General features: G+C 39.7%; 1 protein-coding gene across 1 annotated transcript in view; it reads right to left on the bottom strand.

Moving 5' to 3' along the window:
- The window catches only part of cacna1c (calcium channel, voltage-dependent, L type, alpha 1C subunit), a gene marked incomplete at both ends in the record, with an annotated part of 182,224 nt that overhangs the window by 28,893 nt on the left and 140,452 nt on the right, over positions 1-12,879 (bottom strand). Inside the window, 14 exons of the mRNA XM_079235729.1 lie at positions 1,015-1,121; positions 1,871-1,930; positions 3,220-3,349; positions 3,484-3,616; positions 4,439-4,499; positions 4,685-4,823; positions 5,464-5,578; positions 5,994-6,114; positions 6,331-6,532; positions 6,824-6,975; positions 7,109-7,182; positions 7,369-7,529; positions 9,173-9,199; positions 12,483-12,573. Coding sequence (XP_079091855.1) covers positions 1,015-1,121; positions 1,871-1,930; positions 3,220-3,349; positions 3,484-3,616; positions 4,439-4,499; positions 4,685-4,823; positions 5,464-5,578; positions 5,994-6,114; positions 6,331-6,532; positions 6,824-6,975; positions 7,109-7,182; positions 7,369-7,529; positions 9,173-9,199; positions 12,483-12,573 — 1,573 coding nt within the window. The remainder of the gene's footprint in view (positions 1-1,014; positions 1,122-1,870; positions 1,931-3,219; positions 3,350-3,483; positions 3,617-4,438; positions 4,500-4,684; positions 4,824-5,463; positions 5,579-5,993; positions 6,115-6,330; positions 6,533-6,823; positions 6,976-7,108; positions 7,183-7,368; positions 7,530-9,172; positions 9,200-12,482; positions 12,574-12,879) is intronic.

Here is a 12,879-nt window from a genome sequence, read left to right as displayed (position 1 = left end):
GATGTATTCAAGAAGAATCCCACACACTTACTACTTTTAACAGGCAAAACCACTGAGTTTTAGCAGTAGGTGTCATTTCTATAGCCCAGGAGAGTTTAGCTTATCCAGAAATATGAGAACTGAGTTTAAGCTGTCCCCCTTGGAAATATGGAATAGATAAACAAACACATAACGTTCACTAGATGTGACGGGTGAGTACAGTCAATCTCTGCATCAAAAACAATGATGATGATGCCTGAATAGAGATCTTTTTGGTGCAATAAGCCTACCGTGTGTTCATAATAGCAAATCACCAATTTATTATCACTACAGAATAATCTCACTAAACCTTCGCCTGTTCATAACATCAGAGATTTCAGCCTTGTGTGTTTTTTTGTCTTGCTCTGAAGAAGGCTTTGACTAAAACTCTCCAAGGCCATAGAAATACCAAATCAAAAGAGTGACAGCTTTACACAGTTAAGGTGAAGGTTTGTTAAGGGGGTTATTAATGTGGACTAATATGGACTTACGTCGAGAAGTCTAGTCTATTAAGCATTAGAGACAGAGAGTGTAGCATAGCATATTAAACATCAGAAATATCACAGCATTTCAAGGAGTTAATTGCTACAAGAAGCAGTGAACATGTTCAATAAACATCACAAAGAGAAAAAGTGGATCGGAGTAATGAAGTGTAAAGTTGTTAGAGAATAGAGAGAAGTGTGAAGCATGGGGCAATTTACATTAACAAAATCGTTTTCCTCACTTTATAACTTGATTTATGTGTTCTTGGACTGGACTAGTGTCTCATGCACTAGCCATTATCCGGCTGCCTAGTCCAGTCTTTTAACATGCAATAACACAAATGTATGTTTGATGATATTGTAAGCTTCACCAATGAAGTCACTTGGAATTGCTGCCAAACATTGTTGGTTATAGCAGTGCACACAATTTTGATTAAAATATGCTGAAGCAGCGAATGATTCCAATGGGACAACAGTATAAAACATGCATGAGGAAACATTATGTTGCACTCACTGTATTCCAGAGGAGATGAGAGACACGCTGACAACCACCAGGTCCAAAATATTGAAATAGTTTCTACAGAATGAACCTTTATGGACGAAGGCCCCATAGGCTGTCATCTGTTGGGGTCAAAGTTCATAATTTAGAGTCACATAAAGAAGGATCAAATCACAGGTTAGTACATGGGGAACATATATGCAACGTGATACTGACTGACTTATCCTTAACACTGAGCAGGGATTTCATATTATCTGCAAGTAGTTGGTCATTGTTTTAACTATTTTATAAATGCGTTGTAAAGCATATAGTCCTCACTTTAGACGTGGCCACACAAAATACTTAACTAATACTTAACTAACGACTATTAACAGCCTGAATTAATCATGAATTGCAGTATTAAAACACGTTTACATGTGAACCATTAGTGCATCATCTATAAGTCTTATATTATTTAATTGGTTTGCAATATATATAACTTAATTTACAAATGGGGAATCCATCATTTAAAAAGTATGAAAACCCAATCATGAAACGCATAATAGTCAAGCTTCTTAATCAAGAATAAAACATTCATAACTGTGTTTATTAATTGCATATTAATGAGTTACTAAGTGTTCATGTTGGAACAATGCTTTATAAATGAAGTGTTTGATCATGCTTTACTAATGCTAAATAGTGTGTAGTTATTATAAAGTGCTACCCAAACATTGCACATTGTTTGTCAGTCAGTCCCTATTGCTACCCTTCATGTGGAAGCTGTTTCAAAAGATGTTTGGGACCACATGAAAGTAATTCAAATGAATACTGTAGCACTTACAGATTATACAGTAAGGACTCCTTATCATATCTCACAAACATGAAATACTACCTTAAGAATGATCTCTATGGTGAAGAGTCCAGTAAAGACATGGTCTGCATAGCCCAGGATCTAGAAAGCAACAAAGGGAATCATTGTTTTTAGTTTAAAGATACCATTTCTATGATAGTGCTGGACTAATGTACATTACACAATATCATTGCTGGGAATGAAACAATATTCAATGGCTTTCATTATGTCATCCGTTGTATTTGTAATAATAATAAACCGAAGATAAAATTGTGACTGAGGTTGTGCAACATGTTTCAGGGCTAAATGAATTCGGCAACCTTTAAAACTTAACTCAATGAAAACCGACTTGGGTAGACCAGTAACAAAACAACTGTGTAAAGGTCTAAGCTTTCATGGAATTGTTTACATGGTTAAAAACAAAGAGAGAAACAGGAGGAAGTGCAGTTCTTTTTCTTTTTTCATTTATGGTGAACTGTAGCATCGTCGTGGATGACTCCACAACATACTGAAATAATAATGCTGAGGTTCAGGTCCAAGGATAATGAATTCCGATTGGACTAAAACAGACTTTGAAAACAGAGCGGAATCTGAAAAACAGGATGTATTACTTCATTAAGATTTCAGACTAAGTTCCTTTGAGGTAGACTAACATCCAGCCGCCTATACATAGCCAAGGAAAATAGAATAAAGCAGATCTTTATCAGCCCCCAGGGGACCTTGCTCACTGAGAGATCTAACAATACACAAAACACACATACAGCACAGACAGAGCTCAGTCTTTGCACTAGACTTCAGCTTACAAATTGCACCCATAAACACTAGACAAAATTAATTTAGAAGCAATATAGTGACGCTCCATAACTGCAGTAAAGACATTGTCTCCATGTTTGGAGATTTCACGGTTTGGCCTCAGACTAAGTATACAGCCTCAGCTGTTGTACGCAAACATATAACATTTCTTATTAATACAAGGAATACAGTCTTGGTTAAATAAGGGATAGTAAAAGAAAGAACAACATTTTAACCATATTTCTTGGCTGCATGTGTTAAGTTGCCAGCCTGGCTTAATACAAATAAATAAAAAAAGAGTTCAATTGATAAGACAAAGCTTAACAGACGTTTCACATCTTCTTAACATGAAGTTAATCTCAGTTACAGTACTCTGGAAGAAATCTCATTAAGTGTAACCAGTCACAATAAGATTTGGTTCTTTTATATGTTGCTGTCGGCTATAATCCATTTAGCACAGAATGAATGTGTGTTGGCAACTAATGACGACAATGTTTCCCTCTGTCTGTGCCTTAATGTATATTGGGCTTTAGATGCGTTTACACTATATTTATACTTTAATATATATGTATATATTTTTAATATATTGCATGTGTTACCTGGTTTCTGAAGGAGTCGTTTTTAACCGGGTCCTCTGCTGCCAGACTGATGCTGCTGAGCAGGATGAAGAAGAGGATGAGGTTGGTGAAGATGTTGTGGTTGACGATCTTATGGCACAGAATCCTGAATCTAAAAAACAAAGAGAGAAAAACACATTGATGTCACTTGTTATGATAATAATAGGACATTTGATATGATCACATAGAGATAAAAACAGAAGAGATGGGGGAAAAAATGAAGGTGAGGCAGAAGTGTCCTCTTACTGGTTGGTGTGGCTGAAGACGAAGAAGGCGCGGGCCTCAGGCATGGGAATGGCCTTCTCCTTCAGCTGAACGTCGGAGAGGGGCCGGGGCCTCGGGCCCACTGGCATCTCTGGCTCTTCGTCCTCTTCGTCTCCTGATGAGAGGTTAGGAAAAAGTGAATAGTTCGAGTAAATAGGAGGAAATACAATGACGACAATAAGTGGAACTTGGCTTAAAGTTTTTCAAAGTATTTTTAAAGTATTTGTGCCTTTGCAGAAAGTCACAAAGGAACCTTTGCAACCTGTTGACACTGATGTTAAGAAATACATTAAAAGACTGTTGTTGAGCAACTTTGTGACAGAAAGGAAGGTTCCAGAGGTGAACATCCTATTTATATTCGGAATGGAGAGTTTGTATTACTAGATATAATGTCGTAACCATCCAAGGTACCACAAACTAAATTAAACTAACTGTACATTCTCCTGTAAAAGCTACAAGGCTGTATGCTTGTTTTAAGAAAAATATTTTCATCGGGATGTCAACGTACAGCACTACCTCCAACCCTGAGTGTAACAGCAACGTCGCTGATTGGTGGAGGCTGCTGTTATCATGGAAATGGTTATTGTGGGTACGTGCTCGTACTTGCTGCCTCGTGGTGTCGGCTCCTGGATTTAAAACTGGGCCAACTTGTAAACTTTCCCTTATATTACAAAAATAGTTCACTGGAATGTGTTTCTGAAAACATTTGAGGTAAGAACTGAGCCACACAGCTGCTCAATCTGTGATCACTTTATATCAACAACAGTAAGGTCAACTTTTTTTCAGAAGTTTTGAGAGTAGTTTTGAGTAGTTCCTTTGCTCTTAAAATAAATATGTACACAGTACATCTTGTATCTTTCCATTTTTTATATCTAGTTTTCATCTTATCTAATCCTTTCTGCATAAACGCAGTGCATGCATCTGGTTTGTGGGTTACCTATGTAATCATTGGCGGGATATGGGTTCTTCTCTTCACTCTCATCTCCATCCATGGTAATCTGCAGAGAGAGAGAGCATTATATTTATTCAACTCGCTAATCTCTCTGACGACACACACACACACACACACACACACACACACACACACACACACACACACACACACACACACTTGCTTGTGCTTTTTGAGGTCTGTGATTACTTTAGTCTTTGTTGAGATGTGTGTGTGTGTGTGTGTGTGTACCTTAGTAGCAGTGTTTGTCTCTCCATCAGAGGTGATGGACTTCAACTCTATCTTCTCCTTCTTCTTCTTCTTCTCCTTCTTCTTCACCTCCTCCAGAGGCGGCTTCTCGTTGGCGTGACGTTTGTCTGGACTGGCCAACCTGGAGGAAGAAAAAGAAAAAGAAGATTAGCCTATTTCCCCTTCTCTTAACACTAGCAATGTTAGCCCCATATTAATCAGCTGATGTGTATTGAATCACATTTAAATTAACACCAGAAGGAATAGATAAACACTTTGATTTTCATTGATGGTGGATATGCTGTTATAATCACAGTCAAACACAGAATGAGCAGTCAAATGGTTGTTTTCTATTACACTTTTTTTTCTTCCGCAGATCAATACAGGCTGCAACCAAAAAGGAGACATTTAATGATTAGTGCCACTGAGGGGGACACAGATCTTCCTCAGCTGCACTAAAATCTCACATTACCATTGCTGAAAAATTAGATTTCGACAAAAAAAAGCAAAGCAGACAAATGTCAGTCTGTCTCTAAAACACAATAATATGTTCATAGCCTAATTGTGAAGCGTTTTTAATACTTTGACGTCAAAGCTCCAGTGTCAGCATCCTTAAAGGCCTCTCGGCAAAACTGCCTATCCAGAATGTTGAGATCAGGACAACTTTCTCACTCCCTGCCATTTGTTTCTGGTGTTATGTCAGACCAAAACATTTTCTATTTTCTACTCTTTCTTTTCCTCAGCTAACTGTCTACTTGTCTTTCTTTCTCTTTCCGCTTTACCTGGCGAGTTTTTTCCTCTCCTTCTCCTCTTCCTCTTCTTTCTGGGCGGATGTCAGGCTCTCAGCGTCAGCCAGATTGTCGACAGCAATGGCCAAGAAGACATTTAGTAAGATATCTGTTCACATGGTGGAAGTTAAGGATGTTGCTGACCCACCAGGTCATTTGTGTAGTTGGCTACAAATAATCCTGAGAGGCTAAGTGGATAATTAGTACAATTTCTGCATCTGAAATAAACTGAACTGCTTGAGTGGAGATACTCAGTGTGGGTTGAGTGATATCATGCAAAACAGACCCTTCTCCCCTGCTTCTGCATCCTAAATAAGGGAAAGATATAAATCAAATCAATACCAGGCACATTGTTATGTGCTTGATAGGATGCAATTTAACAGAATCAGAAAACAACACGTTTCTCTTTGATCCAAACATTTTTCTATTCTTGTCATCACTCATCACCCCTCCACCTCTCTTCAGATCCACTTCATAGGCTGTTAAGTAGCTACTTTATGTAGGGCTCTGTTGAGGCAGGATACAGTTTCCGCAGATGAAGAGGATGATAAAGTAGATGCAGACCAGCATGCCAGGGAAGGACGGTCCACCGTACGCCATGATACCATCGTACATCACAGAGTTCCAGTCCTCTCCCGTTAGGATCTGTGGAGGAAGAAAGAAAGAAATTGAATTAAAATCTTCATTTAAAAAGAAGTAAAATCCTTGTTACAGTGGCATATTACATTTCACATCACTGGTCGACTCACACTAGATTCAATACACATTTGTACTGTTCATCATTTTATGGACACAAGCTGGGAATAGAAGACAGACCAAGAAAAACAAGCTGCAGACCAGACACATTTGCAGTCTCATTACCTGAAACACGGTGAGCAACGACTGGGGAAAGTTGTCAAAGGTGCTCCGTCTGGTCTCGTCGAAGTTGAATTTCCCCCCAAACAGCTGCATGCCGAGCAGGGAGAAGATGATGATGAAGAGGAAGAGCAGGAGCAGCAGGGAAGCAATGGAGCGAACAGAGTTTAGAAGCGAGGCCACCAGGTTGGACAGGGAGTTCCAGTATCTGTGGGCGAGACATCCAGTTAACATCTGAGCATGCACACAAATAGAAGTACATACAGGTGTAAAAGAAGATCACTAAACATGTATCCGTCACAAACACACTATATATTTCTATATGTTTGCCATTTTATTTGTGTCCTTTCTTATGAGCATCCTGAAGGCGATACAATAGTTGCTAATGCGGTTCAGTATCCAGTGCAGCAAGATGGGACTTTCAAATGTTAATGTCTGTGTGTGTGGCAGGACAAAGGGGTACGCGATAATTGTCAATATTCAAAACGTCTCAACGAACCTGGTTATTTTGAAGATTCTCAGCAAGCGTACGCAACGCAACACAGAGATGCCGAGAGGAGACATGACCTTGGTTTCCACCAGAATGGTCTCGAGAATTCCTCCACATACTACAAAGCTGTCGAAGCGATTGAAGAGCGAAACGAAGTACGCCTGTGGAGAGTTTAGAAAGGAGCAGAATTTAAGGTAGCGAATGCTTGAGAAAGTAGTTTACAATTCTCTTGACAAACCATACAATATTGTCTCATGCAACTCATTTTGAGGAAAGTAATGCTCAGCCACCGACCTGCAGACCCAGACTGTACATCTTCAACAGCATCTCACCAGTGAAGAGTGCGAGCAACACCTTGTTAGCTATGTCTGAGGAGGAGGAAAGAAGGGATAGTAATAAAAAAGGAAAGTGGATGGGTTTGGAAAGAGGAAACATAGTATGGTGTGTCAAAAGAGAAATGGTGGAAAAGGAAATGCAATGCAAAAAGAAGAATTTAGCTACGATCAGAAGGAAAAGAAGTCTGTCAGTGTTTGTGTGTACGTGTGCTCACGTACCTTGTACATCTGTTAACCACTGAGGCTGCTGGTGATGTTCAGAGGCGATGGTCAGAGTGTTGAGGAAAACCAGGAAGATGACCAGCCAATAGAAAACCTGTGATTTGACCGCTGCCCGGCACTTCCTCCTACACAGCCTGTTCCACCTCCGAGAGTATCGACTGAGGAGGAAGAAGCAGAGATTGAGAGATGGAGAGGTGAGTAAGGAAAGGAGAGAGGAGAGGTGGGGAAAAGGAGGGATGTCGGAAAGAGAGCAGAGAAGCAGACAAGTGAAAAAAGAAAGAGGAGAGGCCCATGAGAGAAGAAAGAAGAAAAAACAAAACAAAGAATGATCAAAAGAATCAGGGGAAAAAGAGAGGGAAAAACAAACAGCGGATGGGAGAGAAGAAAAAGAAAGAGTCAATTAGTCTGTCTACAAAGTAGTGATGACATCATCCCTTGTCCGGCGGTAGTCTCTTGTTGAGCTGTGGAGCAGTTAGTCATCCTCAAAGACATTTCACACCAAGAAAAAGCCAGTATGATGAGCTTTGTTGCAGAATATGCACCATTTGAGGCAAAAAAAGGAACGCTTATTCTGATGAAATGATTGAAGGAACACATTTTAACTGAAATATGTCATAGCGTGATTCATACTTCAAGGGAAATTCCTGCTTCAAATGAAACATTTGTTCATTTTAGCATAAACAAAACAAACAGCTTCTTTCACTTTAGACAATTCACCATGTTGTTCGGTGTCGTTATGTACACACGGACTTTAGCACTTTTCCTGCCCACTAATGTTAAGAAATCAAAGTTATTGTTTCTGGTAATTGCCAGCTGCACACCTCGCACTCACATCTAAGTGGAGCACTCCACTTAAAGGGTCACAGCAATTTTCACCTACACCAATGTACCGATGATTGCACGACTGCAATTCAACCAGACAAACAGTAGTGTGTAATTACAAGAAAATCTATCAGGAAATCTATCAGACCAATCAGCATTTATTCTTAACAACTAAATGAATCCAGACCATAACTGCCCTAATAAATCATCTGTCTTTTTCGGTTGTGTCTATTGATTCTCGCTGATGCTCCACACCAACATACATGGTTGCAAGGAGATTTCACAGCTCACCTGGAAGTGTTATTCTTCTCTGCCTATGCACAATTCATGTCACCAGTCTTCTGAGTGTGTATGAGCTATTTAAAGTAATGTATGTCACACAGTGGCTTAATGCACACACTGAATGTTACATGAGACACAACTCACAACACAAGCAGACATGCATTCTTACAGAAAATGACATTTCTAATGTCTATGTTTGTTATTTGTGTAGCCTTCTGCACTGTAACAACCCATGTTACAGTAATTATTATTAACATGTACAACGTTTTTATGTCTCTGACAGGAATAATATACCTCAATATTTATCTATAAAATGACCAAATTGCTTTTCACAAATATATATATAAAGCTAGCCAGGTTTCCCCCTGCTTCCAGTCTTTGCTCTAGGCTAAGCTAACTGGCTGTAGATTGATATTCACCATAAAGACATGAGAGTTGTATTGATCGTCTCATCTAACTCTTTGCAAAAAAGAAAGTACCTGTATTTTCTAAATGTTGAACAAATCCTTTACAGAGCTATCTCTCTTTCTGTCAGTTTGTTTCTTTCCTTTGCATGACTGTAGTCCACACACACACACACACACACACACACACACACACACACACACACACACACACACACACACACACACACAGTACCACAGCAGTAGAGACATTAGAGCAGGTGAATTAAAAGACTATGATAACATGTACTAACCTGAACTTGGATTTGGAGATCCTATTTCTGGAACACAGAAAACAGAATGGATTATACACACACACACATAACACACACAGACAGGTACACAACATGAAAGGGGTGATTTGAAAGTTATATTTGCCTGAGCAAATATGTTGCTTCAACAACTTAGTGTGGGTCATTTTTTTAATTATGTTACTTTATATTATCAAATAAATTGTTTCTAGTTTAGTGGCTGAGGTGAACTAAGCTAAATAAGCATAACAGCTGACCGTCTTGTATTTTGTCTGCAGGATTGAATGAACATCAGTAATTCACCCACTTTTCTTTTGAGCAAATCACCCCAAGAAAACATATAGACAGTGGCATCCAGTCAAAAGAAGAAAAAAAGGCTTTAAGTTTAGATTTCCTCCAATCAGTCCTGGTGTGAAAAAACACAATGTATAAATAGAAAAATGTCTGTTGATTGTTCACCACTGTAACAGCAAAAGGTACACACATGAAGTACTGAAGACAAGAGATTATGGAAGACATTGTTTCTGGGAAGAGAGAAGAGAAGAGGAGAGGAGAGAAGAGGAGAGGAGAGGAGAGGAGAGAAGCGAAGAGAACAGAAGAAGACAGAAATTCCCACAGTGGACGTTGGACACATGTCTGCTGTACTGTTTGAGTAACCTGATCTGACCATGGGGCAACTTGTGCCACATGCTGGTAACATTATCGGCCAACGCTCCTTTCTCAGCCAAAGGATGTTTAATGAACCAAAAGAGAACTTAGTAGTATCACACTCTGCAATGAGCTTTAAGGGAGTTGTTGTGAGCAGCTGTTTGACTGACTGAAGCGATGAAATCATTTACTGACCGACTCAACGATAGAATAAAATGACTGACTGGCTGGATATGGAGGCTGACAGTACACTCGTCTCTTCTCTCTATGTGTCCGTCTCGATTATGGAGATCAGCGGGGCGTCGAAGTCGCTCCTACCCCGAGGTCTGTCTCCACAGCAATGTGAAGAAGAACTGACAAACACTGAAAGTCTCCAGATTTATCTCCTAATAGTGTGAGCTAATGCCCCGAGCCAAACTTGTTGCAGTCACACAGAGGAAGGATGAGGGCTCGTACTTCTTGGCAAGGTTTAGGACGGTCTGATTACTGCGAAAGCCACTTATTCAAGCAAGACTATTGTGGGTGTGCAAATGCTGAAGCTCTATTGTGGTTCATAAAAAATGAGATTGAAGCTGTAGAGCGCAGACCTACACGCTTTTATGAGAATTTTCTAAAAACAATAGATGTTCATTCTGCAGCCATTTTAGAAGTTAAGAGTTAGAAAAGTATACCTTGTTCACAAGGATGTGATATAATCAATAAGCATGTATTGATATAACTTGTATTGCTGTTTGGGTAATATTAAATATTTATTGCACACAATGATTTAAGTTACTTTGAACTGGTTATGAAAAAGTCTCAATTTAATACTGAAACCTCCCTATGACCTACATAAGCAAATTAGACCAGTCAGCGAGATGATTGACAATTTCTAATATAGCAAACCAGGCCCAGGACTGACAGACCCCTGCTGCAGTAAAGGTTTTTTAAAGGGACTCTGGTGCTTGGAGCCACTTTCTTCCACAGGGACCGCAAACATCGACACAAATGAACGTTCCACTGAGTTGTGAGCTCTCGAGCTGCTTTGATTTTGATCATAATTGTTTTTTTTAAGCAAAAATGGAAAACATTTGCCAGGTTTGTTATCATATGTGACATTACATGTATTATATTAATGCATATTTAGACTGGATTGGACAAAACAAAACATTGATTAATAAATTAAAATAGGCAATTTTCACTATTATATATATACATTTTTATACTTTTTTTAGACAATTCATCAATAAATAGTGAAAGTAAATGGCTGATTGACAATCGCTACAACATGGCGCAACATACGCTTTAAATTAATGATTCAAATGACTAATTTGCTGGCTTCACTATAGCTTCTATTTGGCGTTTTGTGTTTGAAGACTGAGACGTATCCTTTTCTTGTTTTGAGTAGTTTTGGTCAGATGGGATAAATAAACACAAACAACATAACAAAGACAAAAGTAACAGATGTAGAGTACAGATGAACAACAGTGTGCCATCGAGGTGTACCTACTGGCTTCACCCTTTCTCTGAGCATTCTTCATTCAGTTTCATTTCACCTCCAAATTATTTCGTACAGCACAGTAACTTTCTCTATTCAATCCTACTCTATTCCGCTACGGTCACAGTGATGCACCGTTTTGTATGTAGGTGTGTGTGTGCTGAGGTGGGCCCGCTTGGGTCACGGCTCCCGCGTGGCCTTCTGTCTAAGAAAGAAAGCAATGCACTTGTTTGAATAATGTAAATGAGTCAGCTGTTCGTGAGCTCCCACAGGGGAGGCGGAAAGCACCTTACGAACAAACACACAAAGGGGAGAGAGAAAGAGCAGAAACAGACGGAGCAAAGGAAAGGAAAAAATACATGGATTACTATTAGATGAGATGTAGACATGAGAGATGTTCTGATTTTCTGCGTTTTGTATGGTTTCCAAATGAAGGTCAAACTGTCTTTGTACCACATGATTCAACAGACACTTTGACCTCTTCTCTCAATTCTTCTTCTGTTAATTAATTTATATAACGCCTTCAGCGAAGAACGTCTCAGACATATTCTGTGACAAGTACTCTACAAGTAAAGTTAACATTCTGTGACGCTTTGGTCTATGAAACCTTTTCATAATTCAACTGGACAAAACGTGAAAATACAGATATACAGATATTTCATACCTTGTGACATATTCATATTTTATTATTAAAAAATGAGGCCCAAAGCAAAAAGATCCAGCAACTAGAACCAGCGTCAGACTTCAATGGGGTTGTTAAATTGCAGTGTACTAGGAAAAAAAACAAGGCACGGTGGTTTAGTGTGGGATTAATTCCTTTTAGCCCGACCTCCGTTTCATCAAGGTCACAGATTTCTTTGGAAAAGGAGCAATTTAATTAGCTGTGAAAAGAAAAAGCACCTCCTCGGGAAACAGCAACTCTGTTGAGCTGCCTCCTCAGATCCACCCATGTTCTCCCCATCAAGTGTATCCAGTTTAGAGAATGATGACACTGTCACTCTGCTCTCCTCTAACCCGTGGGCTTTGTGACACCAGTGAAGGGCAGCTACGGCTGACATTCAAGTGCTAATACAGGAAAGAGCCCTGACAGAGGTCATCCTTGAGATCGACAGAAGGTGACAGAGAGAGAGAGAGCTGATGGATAGAAGGACGAGAAGAGGCGGGTATGAGAGAGGGTGAGGAACTTACGCTAGCCGGGTACAGCAGGTCTCCCCCTCCACGTCTCCCCCGGGGGCGTTGTCTGTGTTGACTGATTCATTCTCGCTTGCTGGCATGCTCACTGAGAGACAGAAAGGAGCCAGAGGAAAAAGAGGTGACAGATAGGGAACGAAAGACAAAAAAAGAAAGAGGGACAAAGATAAATTAACAGGCCAAACGGGTGGACCGGGCTGTACATACTCACGGACATCAATCTTGCGCCGGTGTTTACTGTATTGCTCCAAACCTTGAGCTCCAAAATGTCCGTCAACTATACAAATGAATTGCTGCACACACACTGAAAAGCTACAAAGTACATGATACGTTTACAGGGAAATACTGATGTCTGCACTCGATTCTGGGTCAAACACTGTTATTCAACTCATCT

The sequence above is a fragment of the Taurulus bubalis genome (genome assembly GCF_910589615.1).
Source record: "Taurulus bubalis genome assembly, chromosome: 20".
NCBI classification, from domain to species: domain Eukaryota; kingdom Metazoa; phylum Chordata; class Actinopteri; order Perciformes; family Cottidae; genus Taurulus; species Taurulus bubalis.
This window is presented reverse-complemented; position numbering and strand designations above follow the sequence as displayed.